General features: G+C 40.7%; 1 protein-coding gene across 1 annotated transcript; it reads right to left on the minus strand.

The window, feature by feature from the left end:
* Positions 1 to 2,942: 2,942 nt before the first annotated feature.
* Positions 2,943 to 16,435, minus strand: COCH (cochlin). Its single transcript, XM_056133721.1, has 12 exons — positions 16,367 to 16,435; positions 15,974 to 16,036; positions 15,833 to 15,886; positions 13,897 to 14,053; positions 12,854 to 12,987; positions 12,269 to 12,331; positions 11,555 to 11,599; positions 11,321 to 11,468; positions 8,466 to 8,569; positions 7,020 to 7,246; positions 6,181 to 6,697; positions 2,943 to 3,418 (listed from the first exon to the last, which is right to left on the minus strand). Exons 2-12 carry the CDS (start codon positions 16,005 to 16,007, stop codon positions 3,243 to 3,245), a joined length of 1,659 nt encoding a protein of 552 aa, XP_055989696.1. The 5' UTR covers positions 16,008 to 16,036; positions 16,367 to 16,435; the 3' UTR covers positions 2,943 to 3,242.
* Positions 16,436 to 23,452: the final 7,017 nt, after the last annotated feature.

The following is a 23,452-nucleotide window of genomic DNA, read 5'->3' on the forward strand; positions in this document are numbered from 1 at the left end:
TGTTACTGTTGGCTACATTATTTTGTGTTGAATAATAAAGTGCAATACATTCTCCATCGTTAAACTATCAAATGGAGATAATTTCTCCGTGCGTTCTTCATTTTAATGCTGTTCTGAAGTTTGCACTGATTATGAATAATTTAGTAAGATTGACACTGTTAAGAATGCCTTTCTAAAAATTTCACCCCACGTGGGGATAACAAATTTATCAGAATAGGTTAGATAATTCAAAATAACCAAAAATTATAATGATTTCGTTATAAATAATTTTGTTATTAAATCTAAATTTCATTAGCTTTGTCGTTATTACCTAGCCTTACATGTTTCCACAGAAAAAGTTTAGCGAAGAATAAACTGCATTTATTAAACATTCTTACAATATTATATGTTAATATCTTAAAATTTTTCTTTGAAGGAAATTACAAATGAAATTAGAAGGTTAACATTAGCAAATATATGTAGCAAACTTTTCTTTGCCTGGTGCATTGTGTGTACCCATATTGAAAAATTGTGATATATATATACCATGAAAATCCAAGTAGCAGCCATTGATGAAACACTAAAAATTTTCAGAAATTTACTTTAAATATCAGTTATTCTGGCTTTAGAGCTGAGTGTCAACTATTGAACAAATTATAGGGGCATTTTCTTTTTCTTTTTGAAAAAACAGCAGGAACAAAAGCTTGTTCCAATCAATTCTAGTATTGTTTATGGTAGCTATTAAAAACTAATGCTTATTGTCTAACTGAAATGTAATCATGATTGCATTGCATAAAAACATTCACTTCTTTTTGGAATGTATTAAAACAAATTAATAAAATAGTATATTTGTTAATTTTTCTTTTATACTTTGGTAATATTTTTGCTACAATATTAAATATTTGAAAGAGACAAAGTTATTTAAATAGAAATTTTTTGTTACTACCAATGGACTTGAAGAGGCTGGAGCCATAGCACAGCGGGTATGGTGTTTGCCTTACACGCAGCCAACCCTGGTTCGATTCCTCCGTCCCTCTCAGAGAGCCCGGCAAGCTACCAAAAGTATCCCGCCCGCATGGCAGTGCCTGGCAAGCTACTCGTGGCATATTCGATATGCCAAAAATAGTAACAACAAGTCTCACAGTGGTGATGTTACTCGTGCCCGCTTGAGTAAATCAGTGAACAATGGGAGGACAGTGCTACAGTGCTACCAGTGGACTTATAGGGAATTATGTAGACTACTAAGTGCTTTTTTGTATAAAGGTTAAGACATTTTATATACAAACTCCAGTATGTTGACTTCAGATACTTAGTTGTATACTGCCTTTTTAGTATTTCAGTTATCCATGTACTTTTCTTATATTTTGATTAAGTTAATACTGCAGACCAGCATCACATTAAAAATTATTTATAAATGAGCTAGTGTATTTGAAGTTTAGGCCTATCTGCTAAAGTTGGGTTGCGGTACAACTTTTTAAAAATATCTCTTTTACTTTCTGATCCTTTCATCTTGGTTATGTATAAAGCTACTGTTAACTTCTACAAATAAATTAAAAACATCTTTTTTTTCTGTTCTCACTTCTACCCCCTCTAAGTTAGACTGCACCTTTGCTCAAGGAGATATTCTACTCTGTGCTGGGACTTTGTTCCTTGTGATACTTGGTGAACCAGTTGTGAAATCAAACCCAGGCTTCCACATGCTTTTTGCTCAGCCCACTGAACTCTGGCCTCTCTTGTTACCTCAGATGATGCACAAATGATAGAAAAGGCTTCTTTAAAATTGTTTTTGTTTTTGGCCATACCTGGTGCTGTTCAGAGGATACCGCTTGCTGATGGGGGTTTCTCCAGGAACTTTGCAGTGCCAGGGATCAGACCTAGGCCTCACAGTGGAGTAAAGCATGTGCTCCAGCCGGTTGAGCCATATCCCTTGAAAAGGCATTTTAAAAAAGAGCTAACAAGGGGCTGGAGAAATAGAACAGTGGGCGGGGCACTTGCCTTACACATGGCTGACCTGTGTTCAGACCCTAGCACTCCTTAGGTCCCCCAAGCCCCAACAGAAGTGATCCCTGAGTGCTGAACCAGGAGTAAGCCCTGAGCATTGCTGGATCTGGGCTGGGTTTTCAATTAAATATGTGTTCAGAGAAATGGGGTACAAAGGTCGGGTGGTGGTGGGGGGTCTGTCAGAAGCAGCTAAATGCCTGGAGTGATGGAGCCACCATTGAGAGAGAGCCAATATTCACTTTTCTCAGGAACCAAATTCACAAGCATATTTAAGTTCCCATAAAGTAGTTGAGCACTTTTGTTGCACTAGGTAGCCAAAACTGTCTTGTGCTATATTGCCTAGAACAGTAGGTATTCAAAGGTAATTGAAAGTAAAAATGTCTTACTGTATGATTTTAAGAAAAAAATGCTGGTTGGTCTTTCCACAGATATAAATGTTGCTCCACAGTTACTTTAATAGAAGTAAGGCAGCTGGTAATATTAGTCACTAATAATTTTATTGTGTCTGTATTCCCATACAATACTCTTCCTGTGTCTGCTATTTGAGATGTGACTGAAGCTAAATGTAAGTGTTAAGCAAGAATTTTACCAACTTAATCTTTTTCAGAACATGAATGACTTTTAGATTAAATTTTTTATATATGTACATACTTAATATATACACAGACACACAAGGATATAAAAGAAAAATATTCCTGATAACTTGTTCTGTGTAATATTTCATTGGAGTTCTTATTGAAAATGTACAAGAGAAATTTGATCATAACCATATGATCCATATCCATCCCTTCCATAACCGTAACTTCTCTGTATTAAGTATAACCTTATGTTGTTGATTGCTAATAAGCCATCTACTTGGGTCAGAAGAGCTTTCTATTTTTTTCATTTGCCGTAAATATTTAATACACAATGACTTAGAAAAGGAGTATTCCTTAGAGTCTAAATACTAAATATTTTATTGAGCAAGGTATAGAATTTGCATATCTACATTTTAGTAGGTTAGAACTGATATTTTAGTCCGTGATAACTCATTTTTCCTGAGTTTTTAAGAATCATGAGTATGAAGCCTCAGCAGTGTCCTGAACATGTGTCTTAAGTTGTAGTTAGAAGGTAGTTTTAAATAAATGCTTATTTGCTTAAAACAGCTGTTGACATCTTTAATAGTTTTGATTCTGACTCTAGTATGCTCTATATTATCGCAATAGTACAAGAATACAACTTAAACATTAGATTTCCCTTGTGCTTTTTCAGTTGACAAAATATTATTGCTGGGATTCTAAGAAATCTCTACAAATGCCTCTGATAACATCAGAAACAATTGGTTCTAATCCTGTGAACTCTCTTGTGAAGAAAGCATGAGACTCCTTTGGTTTAGAAGCCATATCTTTCAGGTCATCCAGAGGTGCCCAAGCCACACCAACAGAGAAAACGGTGATACCTACAATGAAAAGTATTTGTAGAGTAATTAAAACCAAGTTCCATCTTTGTGTGTGTGTGTGTGTATACATATTTCATATACTTGTACACAGTTCCAAAGAAAACTGCCTATGTGGATTTATCTGTAGACCTATTTGGATCACTCCAAATAGGTTTAGCAGCCATTTCGTTGAGTGGCTAAACAGTTTTGGTAATATCTGAAGCTTATATTCAGTGTAATAAGCCACGTTAACAGGATAAATTAGTTCATGTGACTGCTATTACAGGAAAAAATTACATTTGTGATAGAGGTAAAAGGAAAATTCTTTTTTTTTTTTCTTTTTGGGTCACACCCGGCAAGGCACAGGGGTTACTCCTGGCTCTGCACTCAGGAATTACTCCTGGTGGTGGTGCTCAGGGGACCATATGGGATGCTGGGAATTGAACCCGGGCCGGCCGTGTGCAAGGCAAACGCCCTACCCGCTGTGCTATTGCTCCAGCCCCGAAGGAAAATTCTTTAATAGTATTTTTAAAATAACCAAAATCCTACAGCTTACCTCTCTAAAACTGGTGTGAGAAAAATCCTGAAACACCCTCTGAGACTGGCACAAGAAAAAACTTGCCTGCTTGATTATTCCTACTAGAGCCATCGCCAGTGCATAAAGAATTGCACAGAAGATAACATTGTACAAAAATTATGTCAAGTTTCCTAGGTTGTTAGATTAAGGAATGGTCCTCTGAAAAATACCTTTCTTTCATTTCTAACTTTATATACTTTATACAAACCGACCAGTTGTCAGAAATTGTCTTCAACAAAAAGTCTGGTTAAAAAAAAAGTCAAACTAATGTTTTTGAAACTGAAATTCTTCCAGTTATATTTGAGTTCTTCCACTTCCACCTCTATAGTGTTAAAAGAATGCTTTTAATATAGATGTACATTTTATTTAGGGTAGTATTTGACTTACCTTCATAACTTGTAGAAATAGTTTTTAGCAGGTTCTTAGACTATTTTTTGGTGGTGCCAGGAATTGAATACATCATGTCAGAGGCATATGCTCTAATACTGACTTTATTTAGTCATCATCTCTCTGGGTGGAATTCCCTGTAACTGTTTTTGAAATAGCTACTTCTTATCTTAAGCCTTAATACACTACCCAGATGTAAAATATCCAGATTATTTTAGCCAAATTTAAGACCAGGGCTGTTATTCAGCGGTAGAGCATATAGCTTATACACCAAGCCAAATACAGAGATTTTATCGCATGTATTAGATATCTGTCCTAATCAAAATCTTTTAAGTCTGTAAACATGTAAATGTTTTAGCACAGGTACTTGAAAGGACAGAGAATGTGACAAAAGTGGTTGTAGAACCCATCTTAAAAGTGATGCTCAGGGTTCAATCTCTCTCATGGAAAAAAAAGGGCTGGGGGTCATTATATAGATTAAATAGGGGGAAAAGAGTAAAGAAAGATGCAAGGCTGTTGCTTGCCCCCTACTATGTTAGCAATTTTGGTTTTAGACCTGATTGAACTTCAGTCACTCAGTTACATATCTCAACAAAGGGACGCTCAGCTTTTTGTTGGCCTGTTTGATCTCAATAACATATTGTGTTAAAGTCTTCAGGAACTAGTGGCCTTAGCCAAAAGTAATAAGGATGGTTTAAGGGAGAAAGGAAACCTTTTTATACCCTTTCATAACATCAGAATGTTTTATTTGTCTCAAAGAGAAGGATGTTTTTATGGAATAGGATTAAAGCTAGCAGTAACCTTATCTTAGAAAAAGCATGCCAGCCTGAAAACTTAAAAAGTACAAAGCTGGATCTCAGGAATCTGGTGTATAGAATAACAACACAAGCTAACGGAAGTTATCAAAGGTGGGCAAACTCTTGGCCCTAGATTATAAAAATGAAAATGTCAGGGAAGGAGAGAGTGGAGGGGGTGAAGTGAGAAGAGACAGTTTGGAGAAAACAGCCAATGTTCAGAGGCCTTGGGCACATGGATGGTAGAGAGCTGAGGTAATTTGTACATATCAAAACCACTAGAAACAGCACTAGTAAACAAGGGACCCAGACTACAACAATTAAACCTAAAAATGCATCTGTATGGAGGTGGACTGGGATGGGGTGAGGAGTTTGAGACATTGAAGGGATGCTCATACTGGTGGTGGGTTCGGATAAACAATTTTGTAAATAAAGCAGACTAAGCACTGTGGCACTGTCATCCTGTTGTTCATCGATTCACTTGAGCAGGCACCAGTAACGTCTCTATTGTGAGACTTGTAGTTACTGTTTTTGACATATCGAATACGCCATGGGGAGCTTGCTGGGCTCTCCGAGAGGGACAGAGGAATCAAACTTGGGTCAGCTAAGTGCAAGGCAAATGCCCTATCCGCTGTGCTATTGCTCCAGCCTGAAAGCAGGCTAAATAACTAGAATTATTAAGGTTTATACTGTTATGATAAACTGGGGTTAGGAGGTTATTCATTTTGGGCTAAACGGCCACTGATAACATACTTCCTCAACACATGGCACGGCTCTCCTCAGAATTGGGTGAACTATATTAGTGATCAGCCAGCTTCACTACTACTATTAATTTGAGGATGTTTATTTCCTTTCCACAGAATAAAGTTTATAGGGCTACTTTGACAAGTCAGTAAATACTAAGTAAACTCTGAGTAACAACTCCACACTGTTGATGCCTGTTCAATAAAATGTTTACCTTCATCTGTTTAATCATAATTTTACTGGAGCCACCTCAGTTTCTTTTCAAAGTACAAGAACCTTACCTGCATCATGGGCAGCAGCAGCTGGGCCTCGGACATCGTCATAGGACTGCCCATCTGTGATGATTACCAGGAAGTTCTTGTTGGGGCTATCCCTCACAGGACCAAACACATTTCTAACAGTAAAGGAAATGGCATCTCCAGTAGCTGTTCCACCGCTCATATATCGTATATTTCTAATAACTGCTAGGACATTCTCTTTCGTGTTGTAATCGAAGAAACTGAATTCTGTGCGCTGATCATAGGTGAACTGTACAGCAGCTATCTTTGCTCCAATGTCTGAGATTTCAAAGGTCTTGGCTATGTTGGATACAAATTCAAGCATAAGGTGGAAATTGCTGTCTCCAACACTACTAGAGCCATCAATTAAAAAGGCAATATTCACTGAATTATAACAGGTCTTGCTGCACATCATTTGCTCGTGAGTGCACAGTTTCTGTACCAGAGGCTTGACATATTTTGTGGTGCCAAACCAGTTTGGCATGTGGTAAGAGAAGAAACCATTATTCCGACAGACAGCCTAAGTATGGGGAAGGAGAAAAGAGTCAAGGGAATTAGAAGTTTCTTCTTCAGAGTTAGGCCAGAGAGATAGTTACAGGGGTTGAGGTGCTTGTGTTGCACATGGCCAACCCTGGTTTGGTCTCCGGTAGCACATGGGTCTCCCATGCACCTCTACGAGTGACCCCTGAGCACTAGCACGCGCACACACACACACACACACACACACACACACACACACACACACAAATTAGACATATTGTGAATGCTCAAAGTCTATCCAGATAGGTACCAGTCACCTCTCTGCCTCAGTTGAATTTGCAAGATACCTGCCATCTCCTTACCTTGTCAACAAATGCAACATCCTGAACCATGCCCAGTTCTTCAGGGATAGGCTTGGCCACAGAAACGATAAATACATTGACACCAAACTCTCGGGCCACAATGCCTGCTTCCTCAATGTCATCAGAAGGCCAGCCATCGATAAATACTACCACCACCTTGGGGATCCCTTTTCTTACTCCAGTGTCTGCTGTGAAAAATTTCTGGGCTGTATGCTTCAAGGCTTTTCCTAGGTTTGAAAAAGAAGCAAAATGGAGGATCACCCCTTGCTCAAATAATATTTCTGTTCCCCTGTATCAGTGTGATGCCACCAACTTTAAGAATTTAACTTTCATAGAATTCAATCCTAAAATAGGTGCATCAGATGGAAATGTTTAACTATTCATCAGCCCTATTTTTTGTCACAGCCCACATAACTTCCCCCATCAGCTCCCAGAAGCTTCATATTTCACTTTTTCACATCAGTCAAAAACACTACAGTGACTCCCACTTTTTTTTTCTTTTTTCTTGTTGGTATTTGGGTCATACTATCTGTATTCGGAACTTATTCCTAGTTATGTGCTCAGAGATCATTCTTGGTAGGGCTGGAGGACCACAGACAGTACTTGGAATTGAACCCTGGTTGGCCACATGCAAGCAGATACCTTAACTCCTGTTTTGTCAATGTTGTGCTCCCTGTCTATCCCTGAGTTACTGAGTAAATACCTATTATTATTATTATTATTATTATTATTATTATTTGGTTTTTGGGTCACACCCGGCGATGCACAGGGGTTACTCCTGGCTCTGCACTCAGGAATCACCCCTGCTGGTGCTCAGGGGACCATATGTGATGTTGGGAATCGAAACCAGTCAGTCGCATGCAAGGCAAATGCCCTACCCGCTGTGCTATTGCTTCAGCTCCTGAGTAAATACCTTTTAAAGACTCAGAACATCAGCCTCTCTTCAGAGGGTCCTGACCTGAGTCACAGTCACTCTAATTATATTCATCACAGCAGTGTTCACTAGATAAATTTATTGATCTTTGTTTTTAACAATTTGTTCTCTACAGCGTCTAATAAAAGGTTTATAATTTCCAATGCTCATTTTGTTTTGCTTTGGGACCACAGCTGGCTGTAGACAGGGCTTACCCCTGCCTCTGTGCTCAAGGGTAACTCCGGTAAGGTTCAGGGGACTATATGGGCTTCTGGGGATTGAACCCAGGCAGGACACATGCAGGGCAAGAAACTTACCTGATCTACTACCTCTGGGGTCCCTGCTTTGTTTTTTTAAGCTATATTTTCCATTGTAAGTTGCATGTTTATCCCAGAGGATCATTGTAAACCTAATCAAGATTTTATGCCAGGAAGTAGCATTTCACATCTTATACAAAATGGGTAATCACTGTTTACATGCCTGATAACTCATAGCCCTCTTTTGTCACATCCCAAATACCTGATTTTACTTACCTGTATTGGAATTACCCCCTCTGAAACCTACTTCCTTTATGGCAAACAAAACATCTTTGGCTGATGTAAAGTTTTTCAAGTAAAATTCTATTTTGGGATGTTCACTAAGAATGAAAAAATGAAAAAAATATGTTATCCAGGGTAATTGAAAAGATAAACATATACCTGTTTTAAAAAGTCTTTATATCATACACAGCCCTTTCTTAATTCTATCATATAGAATTGTATTGCATCTTAAATTTAAAATTTCAGGTGCATTTGTAGCATACAAAAAATTGTTAGCTTGAGGGTTTGCTATATTCTAGGAAACATGCTAAATAGTATATTAATGATACAGCATATTATGTATATTTATAAGTTATGCAAATAAAAAATAGGTAATTTGTCCAACAAAAAAGCTGCATTTTACATTCAGATTTTCCTGGCTTAGAGCACCTGGCTTTATAGAAGCTTAGTGGAATGTAATTTTCATTTTGAAAAAGAATTGGGTAAAAATATAAAAAAAATGAAATAATGGTATAAAACTCAAAACATAGTAGAAAAGACCTAAAGAATTAGCATACATATCAAGAATACAGATTTGCCCAAAGTTGAATATATGCCAAAAAATTCTATCTCAATTAAAAGTCAGTAATAAAATATTAATGTAAGAACAAAGTTCAAATTAACACTGCTGATAATTTCAACTTTATCAATTTTCTAGAAAGAAATTAAACTTTTGAGTTAGAGAGAGCTCAAGTTTGATCCCAGGTACCACATTGTCCCCATAGCACCATGAAGAGTGATCCCTGAGCACCAAGCTATGAGCAGCCCTTGAACACTGCTAAGTGTGGCCCCCAAACAAACAAAAATAGAGATGTAACTGGTTATATAAAAAACCTTGAAAATGTCAGTACCCTATGAAGTAATTTCACTTTCAGACTAAACAAGAATGCTATGAGGATGTTCCTAATAGCATAATGTATTAACAGTGAAAAACCAATAGCAGAATGACTAAATAATGATGACAAGAGAGAGATAGTACAATGGGTAGGATGTTTGCCTTGCACACAGCTGACTGAGCACTGCCAGGAGTAATTCCTGGGCACAGAGCCAGGGGTAACCCCTGAGAATCATCAGGTCACCAGGTGTGCACTTCCCCAGCCCCCACAAAAAACCCCAAAAATCCATTTCTGAAGAATATTTATGTTAGGGTCATATATTAATACTAAGGTACTATACAAGATAGAAGACAGTCTGGGGTTTTTTATAGTCTGAATTTTTGAAAAATTAATCTGTATGGTTAAACATTTTCTTAAAGCACTAGAACGAAATAAAACATAGTTATTATATCAGAAATATTTGGGAAATTTGTTTTTATATTTATTGTTTTCCCAGCTTTCTATAATCAGTATATTATCAGCCTAAAATTTATATTTATTATTTTATTTATTTACTTTTGCTGTTTGTATTATATTTATTTATTTTTGCTGTTTGGGTCACACCTGCTAATGCACAGGGGTTACTCCTGGCTCTGCACTCAGGAATTATCCCTGGCAGTGCTCAGGGGACCATATGGGATGCTGGGAATCGAACCCAGGTCGGCTGCATGCAAGGCAAACGCCCTACCCTTTGTACTAATTGCTCCAGCCCCACCAGTATTATTTTTAAATGAATGAAATTAGAAGGTGAATCTTCAGATCATGAATCAAGAGCACATGAGAATCAAACAATAGAATACAGAGGAGGAACAGACACACCACTGCTTCCTTTCGTGAAGAAAAATTAGCAATTGAGCAGAGTAGATGTGCAGGGTTAACATGTTTAAAACTTTCAGTCTACTTTCTGGTACTTAAAGACATAGCAGATGAGCCTCTAAGTCCTTTCATAAGAAAGGAAGGAAGGAAGGAAGGGAGGGAGGGAGGGAGGGAGGGAGGAAGGAAGGAAGGAAGGAAGGAAGGAAGGAAGGAAGGAAGGAAGGAAGGAAGGAAGGAAGGGGAGAAATAAAAAGAAAGAAAAGAAAAAAGAAAAGAAAGGAGAAAGAAAAGAAAAAAGGAAGGGAAGGAAAGGAAGAGAAAGAAAGAAAGAAAGAAAGAAAGAAAGAAAGAAAGAAAGAAAGAGAAAGAGAAAGAAAGAAAGAAAGAAAGAAAGAGAAAGGAAAGAAACAAAGAAAGAAACAAAGAGAGACTTAAACAATTCAGTCTTTCCACACAACTCAACATGTTTATACTGAACCTGCTAAAAAGATCAATCATTTGTCAGCATTTAAAGTGTCCTCCCACGAAGTCATGAAATTTACATACAATTTACATGGTACTACATGGAAAGTATCATGTTAATCGAAATGACTCAGAAAGAAAGGAATAGACATAGAAAGATTGCATTCATCTGAGGAACATAAAGTAACAAAATAGGAGACTAACACCCAAGAATGGCCGAGATTAGTACCAGGAACTTTGCTCCATGGCTTGGAGGCCAGTCACATATGCTAGGGGAAAAGGCAGCTCAGATAGAGAAGGGAGCACCAAATAAAGGGTGTTGGGAGGATCCTCCCAGGATGGGAGAAGCATGCTGAAAGTAGACCATAGACCAAATATGATTGCCACTCAATGCCTCTTTTGCAGACCACAACACCCAAAAGGAGAGAGAGAACAAAAGGCACAGAGGCAGGGTGGGATGGGGGGGTTAGGGGGTGGGAGGGATACTGGGATTCGTGGTGGTGGGAAATGGGCACTGGTGGAGGGATGGATACTTGATCATTGTATAATTGAAACCCAAGCACAAAAATTTGTAAGTCTACAACTGTACCTCATGGTATCTCACTAATAAAAATAAAAAAATAATAAAGTGTCCTCCCATTAAAATAAAATTAGTACCTGGCTTGAACAAGGCCCACATGTGGTCCTTCTGTTCCAATTCCCAACATTAGAGCCACTTTCCCAACAAAATTCTTCTGTAAGTTAAATCGGCGCTGCCCGATATTAAAACTTCCATCAATCAGAAATGCAATGTCTGCTTTACAGTCTGTGAACACCCAAACAAGTTTTTGTGTTAGCAGTTTCAAAGGGAGACAGGGAAGAGAAAATGGCTCCTCCCTCAAACAGGCTCACCTTTATTACCAGCTTTCTTCTCAGATGTTTTCTTTAGTCGTTTACCTGAGACAAAGGAAACACTTGGAGTTAGCAAAAAGAAGACAGTTGCTTAGCAAGAGATCTTTGTGGGGAATAACATGACATGTCATTTTCATGTCATTCTTGAAAATACTTTAAAAGTTAATTTCCTCATAATTTTCTGGAAGGAAGAGGCAATCTCTACCCAAGGAAAGTCAGGACAGCAGCAGGCCTCCAATTTCACCTGCCTCCAATCCACAGCTTTGTTTCATCAAGCCACACTTGAGGCAGGACTGGAAACTCAGTGTTAGGTACTAAAACATTTAATTTATTTGACTTGGAAGTCTTAGAAAAGAGTTAAAATAGTTACACACTCATTCTTTTAATAATATGATAATGAATCTAGAAAATACTGGATTCTTGGTATTTTCACTCTGGCCAGGTTCTCAGAGGAAAACTGGTAGCAGTTCAAGAGACTATTTGGTAGTGGAGTTTATTATTGAAAAATAGAAGAAATGGGAATTTAAAATATAAAATGGAATGTTTCACATATAGTATTGACATTTTCTTTGTGTTCCCTTAACATCAATTTTTTTATAGGGGTAACACCCTGTAGTGATCCAAGGAGCCACATTTTTTAAAGGAAAGTGTCTATCAAGGAAACAAGTATAACTCCCAAGTACTAGGCTCAGTTATAGCTTCTATATCTCATACCTGTTGGTGGACGTGCTGTGGACACGATTCGTCCTGTGGCTTCCTGGGGACCACTTTTGCCTTCTGTGAAAATAAAGAGATCAATATGTCCCTTTCCATCTTTACTAACAAAGCATCAAAGCTCAATTAATCTAAGATTCTATGGGTTGATGCACATATTTGGAGTGGGGGCATTTGCGGGAGTAATTGCTCCATGCTCTTTCTAAGAATCCAGATGGATTATTCTCTTATTCTTATAAGAGATTGCTTTGAAGAATAATCCAAAGTGAATTCACATTCCCTCACTAGTCTTTTTTTTTTTAATTTAGAGTTGCATGGTAAATGCCAGGACACTTCATTGTAAAAAATACAAATTTCCATTTCTGACTTGTGATGGCAAGATTCTTCTCTTGCCCCCACCTCCACACATTTGATGAGTGAATCCTGGATCATCAGGTGTGAAACTCTAACCTATAAGTTGACCTCATCCGTCCTGCTCACAGCTGTTTTCTCTGTGTCAAAGAAGTTGGGTTGAGGAAAACAGAAAACTTTTTCCTGGGTGGGAAGCCATTTTTACCCGAGTAAGAACAATATAATTGTACCTACTTGTCACTGTGAAAGAAGCTGACCATCTGGAGAGCGACTGAGATTGGATACCATTGGCAACTACGGAGGAATAGTTTTCTCTGCCTGGCAGACTATAGATCCGTACTGGTCCCCCTGCGTTGCTGATGACTCCCCTATAACATGAAAATGACATGCTTTCCCAGACATCTGGCCCATGTAGAATGCCATGTTGCACACGAAGCTCTTAGTTAATTCAGAAAAGAGCAGCAGCAGAGATGCCATCTAAGGATGATGCCTGTCTTTGTAAAAACTTGCTTATCCAGGTACAAAAATCTGTCCCAGATGGGGTGGCAGCAAAAGTTGTATGTGGGGAGTTAGGGTAGTGGGGATGAGGGATGGTTTTATTCTGTCAAATCAGGGATTACTGGCTCTGTACTTAGGAATTATTCTTGGGGACCATATGGGGTTGGGGACTGAACCCTGAAAGGCTCTATCAAGGCAAGCACCTTATTCACTATACTATCTCTCCACTCCTCTGTCAAATTTCTTAAACATTATATGAACATGTAGTAGCATCCTGTTCCCTACAGCTCAGAAATTCAGTGCTCATAACTATTCTCTGAGAATCCTTGAACTACATGTTTTCTTGGATTTGATTTTCAAAAATGGTTTGCACTGGCCATTCTGTCGGAGGCTGTCCTGGAAACCCATTGCAGTCTTTGGACTTGCTGACTGCAGTGACCTGAGAAAAGGAGCCATCAGGCTCCAAATCCAGCTTCTTCCTCTCCATAGTGGAGTGACATGGTGAAGGTGGTAGAGTTGTCCCACAAGCTAAAACATTGGGTGGCAAGAATGCCATGAATACAGAGATGTAATGAGATGTAAGGCAATTGTTCTTTAGTCAGAAGTCCCTGGACCAGTGGGTGTTTTAGGTATAACCAGGGGGAAGAATGTAAATGCATCTGTAGTCTACAGCCAAAATCAATCCCACAAAGAGAAAAGGGTGGTGGAAGTCATGGATTCCTCAGGAAGGGAAAGAAATCAACTTCTGTTGTTTCACACTATCTGGCTTGTTTGCTTACCTGTGAACTGCAGCACCACAGATGCTTGACACGGAAGCATACACGATGTTGCCAAACACAGGGAACTCCTCCAGGGGACAGTCGCCTGGGCACAGCACATCTGCTTTCTCTCTCCGGATGTCCAGGCCTCTGGTGAAGCATGTGATCGCGATGGGAACTGAAGAGAAAGGAGGAAATGTAACCTCCTTCCTTAGGATTCGAAACTGCCTAATGGTGGTAGGAGTGGTGTGGAATGAGCCTCTGGGGTGCAAGCCCTCTAGTCTCTATAACTGGTAAGAATACTGAAGTATGTACCATTCCACCATTCCAGATCTGGAAAGCCCCAAAATTTCCAGCTTAATCTAGTCTTCAGACATGAGATGCATAAAGTCACTGGGAGCATTTTCTCAGATATTTCTCTCATTTTCGGTGGGGGTCCAGCAGTACCCAGGGGACAATGTGGTGCCAGGGATTAAAGTCTGAGTTTCAGCCTGTTACATGCTTTCTCTGGCCCTAAAATGTCAGCTATTTTTGGAGGAGTGGCTCTTTTTTTTTTCTCTTGTGGTGCCAATGATCAAACCCAGGTCTCATGCATGCACAAGGCATGTTCTTTACCCTGAGGCTAATGTCTAACCCTTAACTTTTAGAAAAGCACTGTAAATACTCTCAAGTTTTACACACTCAGTGCCACTAACAAGGAGTTAAAGCTTTTATTACATGTGTATTACATGCTTTTATTACATTATTTATCCTGGTAAATTTATCAAGATAATATAACAAGTTAATCCACCCATTTACTGTGACTATTAAATTGCTAATATTATTAAGAAAACTATTTTCTAAATACTGGAAAAGGTTACTAGCCAAATCTTTTTGAAATGTGCTAAAAAAAACCCCAAAAAACCCCTAGACCTTCCCAAGACGACATACTACTTAGTACCTGGTCATATTATTGAATCCCAGTAGAGCACTCGCTGCGAATCTGTACCTTGGCCTGTCAGGTCCAGAGTGGGGTGCAGGATAGCAGGGACTAGCCCCCAAATACACTATAATGCTCAAGAACTCAAAATCCTCGTCGAAAACAGCACCTCCAATCCGTAGCAAGGAGCCCAGGTGAGTGAGTCTGTGTGTGTGTGTGTGTGTGTGTGTGTGTCCCGGTGTGATACTTACCTTGATTCTTTCAAGGAAAACGGATTTTAGAAAAGACTGTCTTTTGGAGGTGCGGGTGTAGGGGGCTCTGAGCCATAGTACAGAAGGTATGGGAGCTTACCTTGCACGCTGCTAACCCGTATTGGATCTGCGGCACCCCTGGTCCCCCGAAACCTCATCAGGTGTGATTTCTGAGCGCAGAGCCAGGAGTATGGTCCGAGTAACCCCCCCTCCCCCGCCCAGTTCTACATAAAGGACATTTCTTTTTCAGATGCTCCGGCAATGAAAGGAACGTGCAAAAATGCTGCTTTTTATAGTGGTTTGTCTTAAGGGGGTGGCGGGGGGGGGGGGATCAAACAAAATGGGACAGCATGGGAAGTTCGTTTCTCCCTCTGCGTCTCTGCCTCTGCCGTTCGCCATCAGCTTTAACTTTGAAGTCGTGAGTTTCTGACCCCCAATACAGCGCAACACCCGGGTCGCGACTCCCCCAAGCCCCAGCCTCGACCTTCAGCTGTCTCTGTTCGACGTGCGGGAGCTCCTGGCGAGGCGAGGCGAGGGCAGGGGGGCTCTGTGGCACTGCCAAGGACGCCCCCATCGGTTGTGAGGGCAGAGACCGAGCCGGAGCCAGGAGCGGGGGGCGCGGGGTGGGTGCTGCAGGCGGGAGCCCCGATGCCCGGGCAGTTGCGCACTGGCACCGACTCGGGCCGTCGCACGGTGGTAGGTCGGATTGCGGGGTGGGGAGACTCGCAGAGCGGGTCTCACCCTCCCGCCGCGGGACCGAGCCCTTGGGTGCGGATCCGCCACTCACCCGCTCCCTCGGCGGCCGCGGGCTCCAGCGGCGACATCAGCAGCAGACACACACCTGCGGGCAGAAAGGACCCGGGATTGCTGGGGTCTGCACCCCGCTCGGCGTGAGGGGGCCACGGCCGCGAGTGGGGAGCGTACCCACCGACACAGAGGAGCGAGGTCCAGCCTGCGGACATGGTAGATGGGAGTCCAGGGGTGCTGACACCTGGGAAAGAGGGAGAAAGCGCAAGAGGCTGGTGGAGACCGCGGTTTCCACGTCCTCGCTGTCCCGTACCTCCCTTCTTCTCCTCGGAGCTCTGGTACCCCGCGCAAACCCAGGAACGGCCAGGCATGCGGGACCCTCAAGAAGCCCTTCCCCGCCCCCCGCATCGGGGAGCGGACGCCCCTCGCCACCTAGAAGCTGTGATGCTCCCGCTGCAGATGGAAGCAAACGGAGTGTCTCTGCACGGCCAGCAAGCAGCACGCCGGGGTGCACTCTGCAGACAGACAGTCGAGGGAGAAGGGAGGCGCTCGAACCGATGTCAGGGCTCTGCACCTGACTCGGATCCGCCCCGCTGCGCCCGAGTGCGGAGCGCCGGGCTCCCGCGGCCGCTATAAAGGCCGTGCCGCGCGCATGAGCACTGTGAGGGGGGCGCGGGAAGGGGGCTGGGAGCTCCCCGGGGGCCGGGCGGCGGCCTTCCACCCAGCTCCGCCCTCCCGGCTCGGCGACCCGCCGAATCCAGCACAGAGGCGCCTCCATCCCCCACAGCCCCCAGGGGCGCGGCGCGGGACACGGCCACCTGGACGCCACAGCAGTCCCTGCGGGGCGCGGGGGGCGTGGGCGCGAGCGTCGGGCCACACCGGGGCTGCGCCTCCTGGCGTCCAGGGAGAGCCCCGAGCCCCGGTGTTGTGGCCGCCCCACGTGCAAAGACTGCGCGAGCAAGCAGACACCCCCAGCCTCGCAGAAACAAAACAAAACAAAACAAAACACAAACTTCCCAGCCGCCTGCTCCCCAGAAAAACAGTTTCACTGCTGTCAAGTGAGACCGGTCAGAGTGAGCCAAATGCACTCACTCCCCGTCGAACGATTGGTTCTGCGGCCTCAAGGACCCGGCCTTGCTGCGGGAGAGGCGTGGGCTTTCTCCTAGCGGGCTCTAGTCCCCGCTCAGGACAGCAACGCTAAACATTTAGGAGGCCCCTTATTGTAATCTTTGCTTTCTCTTTTTTCAACCAGCCAGGAGAAAGGCCAAACTTTCGGTAGAACTAAAACTTGTCTTTTCCATCACTGTTTATCGAATGAATGCTCTCAGTTAGGGTTGGGCAACCTACTCCAGTTTGGCTGTCCAGATTGTCGGGATACTATATAATTAGGGACAGTTTACATGCTGGCCGAAGGAGTAAAATCCAAAGAACAAACAAACATCAAAGTCCCGCTCAGCAGGCAGGCGGCCCAGGGCCACGGAGAAAGCTAGCTCAGGCACCGTGAGAGTGAGCGCGCCCACGGGGCTCAGCCCCCAGGGATGTCTTCTCACCGAACCCTTTGGAACTTCAGGGCTCTTTTATCAAGGACTATTTAAAAAAAAAAAAAAGAAGAAGAAAAGAAAAGAAAAAACTAAAGGACCTACCTCGTTGACTTGCATGAGTTTACCCAAATTATTTTGCTTTTGAAACGCTGAAGAAAGCGAACTTTCATTTATTTATTTATTTACTTCTGCTTTGAAAGATCAACCCAGGAGACTTCTCGTGCTCCGAAGTCAGTACCTCATGCTGACTACAAGCCTGTTGAAGAAAAATCTCTGCACCCGAGGAGTACAGGCTTCTGCAGTGGATGTGCCTGGAAGAGAGTGGGAAAGTAAAGGAAACACTGGGTATGTTTGCCTTAAAACAGACAAATCATTAAGATGATGGGTTTTTTGGCGGGGGAGGGGGCGGAGATCAGGATTCTGGAGAGGTAGTGTTGCAGATAGGGCTTTTGCCTTGAGTCCAACTAATCAGTGTTCAATCCCTGGCACCACCTGGACCAGTCAGTCAGGAGGGATCACAGAGCGCACAGCAGGAGTAAACCCTGAGCAGCCCAAACCTAAAAACAAACCAAAATGTTAGTTTTGCATTCAGCTGGGTGACATTTTCATGCTCAGGTATGCCTGGTTTGTCCTGCTTTAATAAGAACATCTCATATTCAATATGGAGGGCTCTCTTAAGCACCGGAGCAGCCCACATCCCACCCTTGAGATTCTAATGGGAGTTGATTTGTGATGGTGCCATGGCATGCACAGTTTTTAAACTTCGTCCATGAGTCTTATGTATTTCCTTGACATAAAATACTTAGTGTATGTTAGAAGTTAAGCAGATCATTCTAGTTTCACATTCATCGTTCATTACATTTTCATTAAAAATCCACCTTCGATGGGCCTTCTGTGTCCCCTTGGTAAAACATGTTGCCTTCTCTGACCTGCTGGCCACTCGAGAGCAAATGTGGAAGTTCAGTTTTAGAAGTAATTTTTCAGAGCGAGTTGTCTTTGACTTGGAGCTGAATAACTAAATGACATCATTCGGCTTCAGGATACCACTGGCAGATGGAGAGAAATTTCTCTAGAACAGCATGGAGATCCAAGAGGGTTTGGCTCATTTTTCACATAGAGATGTGTCATTTTGTAGGACCCTCCTCTTGTCCTGTTCTTACCTAAGTAGGAGTCTGGAGTTTTGGGGGTTTCTTTTGGAAAAATACACATATTTTTAATTTTTATGATTTTTACATTAATTCTTCTCTCTTTTTTGCCAGGGGCAAAGTTATAGTTCTTTGGGATCACTCTTGGTAGGCTCCTTATAGAGTATCAGTAATTGAACTTGGGTTAGCGGTGTGCAAGATAAGCCCTACTCATAGTACTATCGCTCTGCCCCCAATTCTTTCTTTTCATTGAAGTACCATGACTTACAAAGTTATTCATAATTGAGCATCAGACAATGTCCCAACAGCAATTCCTTCAACAGTGCTCACTTTCCTTTACTAATGTCCCCAGTTTTCCTTCTACCCACTTCCCCCCACTCCACATCTATGGCAAACATCTTTCCTTCTCTCATTGGGCACTGTGTTTTTACAATACTGTTACTTACAGGGTTTCATGCATAAGATCTCTTTCTTTTTGTTTTAATTTTAAAGTAATATTAATTCTGTCTCACCCCCTATACATTTTTTTGGAGGAGTGGGTTTTGGGTCACAACCAGCTGTGTTTAGGCTAGTACTTCTGGCTCTGTGCTCAGGGATCACTCCTAGTGGTGCTCACAGGACCAATATTATAGTCATAGTGAGTGAATATACATTATTATATTGGGGATTCCATATCTCTTCCTATAGTATGTTCAGGGGACCATGAGTTTCTTGCCCAGGTAACATGTATAAAGCACACTCCAGGTCTTTGACTTACCCCTTCCCCAGTATACAGTATTATTGGCTAAGGCTTATAAATGATCCACATTTCCCTAAGTTTTACTTAATGTCCTTTTTCTATTCCTGAATCCCATTCAGGATATCACACTATATTGAGGGGAAACTTTTCTTAGAACCTCTGATGGGTGATGTTTTCTCAGATTGTCTCCAGACTGCTGACCTCGACAGTTTTGCAGAGAACTGGGCAGGTATTTTGTACCATGTTCCTCAGTTGGGATTTGTCTGGTGATTTTCTTATTAGACTGGCATTCTGTGTTTTTTGAGGAAGACCACAGAGGTGAAGCAACATTCTTATTCTATAATATCATGGGGACATACTGTCAACATGACTTATCACTATTGATGATGACCTGGGCCGTGTTGCTGAGATTGTGTTAGCTGTGTTTCCCCTCTGAAAGTGCCTCTTGCACTTCGCTTTTCTCTGCTCTTCTCTTTGGAAGGATGCCACTGTGTGCAGCCTGGCCAGTGGGGGGCTCTGTTCATTCCTCTGATAGGCACAGCTGCTATAAATGTTTAGTCATTCTGCAAAGATTTGTCTCTTCTCCCCTATTTGTTTACCTTTTTTTAAAAAGAAAAATGTGTGACAGTCTTTAGCGAGACTGTAAGCTTGAAGACTATTCTGTATGCTTCTCTATACTACAAAAGCTTGCACAATGCTTTGGAATACAGAATGAACACTTCAGTAAAGATGGGCCCATAGTTTCAATCCTGGGAGATTTCTGCAGATTTGGACCAGGAAGTTTGACATTTGGCTCTTGGCAGGGGTGTAATGAAAATGTTAATAATAGTGATCCTGTCACTGTGTCAAGATCTCAATACTTGTTCTTCTGCAAGCTTGGTGACATTTCTGCAAGATGGATATCATCTGAATTTAGAAATGAAGACACTGGCACCCAGATTGATTAAAAAAGGTGTTTACAGACACACCGCTAGAAAGCAGTGCTGAGACCAGATCTCTGAAGCTCATGCTCTCAATCACAATAAAGTCATAAAGAGGGCTAGGGATGTGGCTCAGTGAGAATCATACCTCACATGTCTGAAACCATAAGGAAAGGCTTCTGTAGGTATCAGAGGGTAATAGAAACAACAAGGGCTATAAAAATATGGAGAAAGAAGGACTAATTCTCTGAGTGGGAGTGCCTATGAGCTCTTCCAGAGGGGTTTGGCCTTTTCTGCTATGAAACTGGTGTATCCGCAATAGAAATGCATAATTTATGAGTTAGCATAAAACAATGATCAAATATTACTAGGTATTTCTAACACAAACCAGCCAATTCTGCTTATATTATTAACATTCAGGTCAAGCAGTAATTTCTAAAATATATTTCTATGAAGGAAAAAAACCCCTACAGTGTACGATTGGAGGGCTAAGTGCTAATCCCAAGCCCTTTTCTCCAGAGATTCACTTAGAAATGACTTTTATAACATGCATATTAGAGGTCTATTCATGCTCTGCATCCCTGGGAGATGCGGTTGATTTGTGGTATAGCAGTCAGATGACAGTGACAGTGGTGGTTGGTTACTAGGAGTCTTTTACCCAGTAAGCTTTGTTGAGTGAATCACTGGGATCTGAAATACAATATGTTGTACATGTGTTCTTGGGGAATTATATGTTGATGATGCAGTTAAAATATGAAGTTCTTAGTTTCTTATGGAACAGAGTATCAGCTGAATACAAATTATTATACATAGCAAAGGTCAATTCCTCTGTTATACATTAATTGTTAAAGGTTTGGGCATGGAAAGCAGCTCTCTGAAACAAAGTAAAGATAAACTGAAACATTTAATGAGTCTTAATTCCATCCCTAGTCTTCCAGTTTTAATGTTGTACTGTAAAAGTATTTATATATTGCAGATAATCATTGAAGGAATTCTAATATTTTTCTAATATAAATTTAATAAAATATAAGACACATTATTATTAATGTAATTTTATTTTTATGTTATATTTTAAATGTAATTTTATTTTTATTTATTTATTTTTTTTGCGTCACACCTGGCGATGCACAGGGGTTACTCCTGGCTCTGCACTCAGTAATTACCCCTGGCGGTGCTCAGGGGACCATATGGGATGCTGGGAATCGAACCCAGGTTGGCCGCGTGCAAGGCAAACGCCTTACCCGCTGTGCTATCGCTCCAGCCCCCTTAAATGTAATTTTAAAAACAAAAAATGATCTTGGTAAAACCGCTGATTGCAAAATGCATATTAATTTCATAGGGGTTAAAATGTGAATAAAATATGCATTTATTATGTATATATTTTTAATTCTAAAGAAAATAATTTTATAATAAATGAGTCATTTTTAAGTAGAGAGTTCTTTAACTGTATAAAAGGGAATGGGGAAAAATAAAAACCCAGAGTAGTAATTAAATTTAGCTTTAGGCTTCCTGGATAGTTAGACAAAAGTAATTCATTATACTAATTACTAAATGATAGAAATATTTATCTCTCTGAAAGAAAAACTTTTTTTCTTCAGAAACTGAGTTATAAAATAAATCGTTGATTCAGAGAATATATAAAGAATTGTAGGCTATATAAGGATATTTTCTCCAAAAAAAAGGACTATGTTAAAGGAGACACTTTCATTTGACCATTTCTTCAACCTTCAAATGAGGGAAGATTGGCCAATGTATTTAGAAACTTGAAAATAAAATTCACTTAAATTGCTTAACCAACACTTCACACTAAGGAACATCCTTAATGATAGTGTTGCACCATGTATGACAAATAGATCAATGAGATTTGCCGAGCTTTATATCAAACTGGAAAGCCACAATTATTTGAAATGTAATTGGTTTCAAAATTTATTTTCATGAATGGGGGAAGAAAAGGACAAGCTTCAGAGTATTTAGATTGAATTATTTAAGATTAACAGTCTTGTTTTGTTTTGTTTTTGAGTCACACCGGCGATGCTCAGGAGTTACTCCTGGTTCTGCACTCGAGAACTGCTGGAGGTGCTTAGGGGACCAGATGGGATGCTGGAGATCTAATGAGGGTTGGCTGCATGCAAGGCAAAGGCCCTACCCACTATACTATGGCTCCAGACCCTAACTCAACAGTTTTTAAGTTGTAATTCACCAAAGCTAAATCAAATTATGTGACAAGCCAAAGTGTTTCATTTTGAGTTTTAGTTCTATTTCTTTAAAAGACATTGTTATATAAAGTTTCAAAGATGTAAAAAAGTAGAAAAATATTATAGTAAACTCCTTTTTATCTATTATTGTGAGTGATAATTAATTGACGCCATTTTTGTTTATTTTTGTTTATTCTATGTTCTTACTCTTGACTATTTTGAAGAAACAACAAACATTATACTCTTTAATTTTGAAAGATCTTTCTCCATGACAAAGGCTCTTTTTTTTCTCTCTCTCTCTCTGTTTGTTTTTGGTCCACATCAGATAGTGCTCAGGGATTCCTGGCTTTTTACTCAGACTTACTCCTGGTGGTTCTCAGGGAACCATTTGGGGTGCCTATGATTGAGCCCTGTTTGGCCAAGTGCCCTATCTGCTGTACTATCGACCCAGCCTCAAGGACTCTCTTTCAAAATATAATCACATTGCTATTGTCGTACCTGAAAATTAATTCCTTAATATCATAACCACCTATGGTTTACATTGTCAAAATGATTTTGCGGATTTTGTTTTAAAACGGATTGCTTGTTGAAAAAAGATCAAAATTAAGTTTATGCAAAATATTCTGATATACTTTTTTTGTTCTATAGGTTAAGTCCCTTTTGATATATACATTTTCTTTTTTTTTAATGTAGGAGTACTGCTATTTATTCAGCCATTAATTAAGCTGATTGAATTGGGCACGAATTCCACATTACTTTTTTTAGAATGTTAATTTTATTTTATTGTGCTGCTTTTATAATAAAAAATAATAAAATAATAAAATGAAATAAAATAAATAAATAAAGCAGCACACATGTGTTTGGTTTTAACATACTTGCTTGTATTCTCTTATATACATTCTCCATCCCTCTCAAACCCGGCAAGCTATTGAGAGTATCCCATCCACATGGCAGAGCCTAGCAAGCTCTCATTGGCGTATTTGATATGCCAAAAACAGTAACAATAACGGTCTCATTACCCTGACCCTGAAAGAGTCTCCAATATGGCACCGTTGGGAAGAACGAGTAAGGAGAGGCTGTTAAAATCTCAGGGCTGGGACGAATGGAGATGTTACTGGCA

The sequence above is a fragment of the Sorex fumeus genome, unplaced genomic scaffold, assembly GCF_029834395.1.
Source record: "Sorex fumeus unplaced genomic scaffold, SorFum_2.1 ptg000098l, whole genome shotgun sequence".
Classification (NCBI taxonomy): Eukaryota; Metazoa; Chordata; class Mammalia; order Eulipotyphla; family Soricidae; genus Sorex; species Sorex fumeus.

Bases quoted from the DNA above. Each gene is read 5' to 3' on its own strand.
- COCH (XM_056133721.1), bottom strand. From the start codon at position 16,007: ATGTCCGCAGGCTGGACCTCGCTCCTCTGTGTCG. The intron at 15,887-15,973 runs GTGGGTACGCTC...TTCTGCCCGCAG, and splicing joins GACCTCGCTCCTCTGTGTCG to GTGTGTGTCTGCTGCTGATG. The intron at 12,988-13,896 runs GTAAGCAAACAA...TTCATGTTATAG, and splicing joins TGTGGTGCTGCAGTTCACAG to GGGAGTCATCAGCAACGCAG.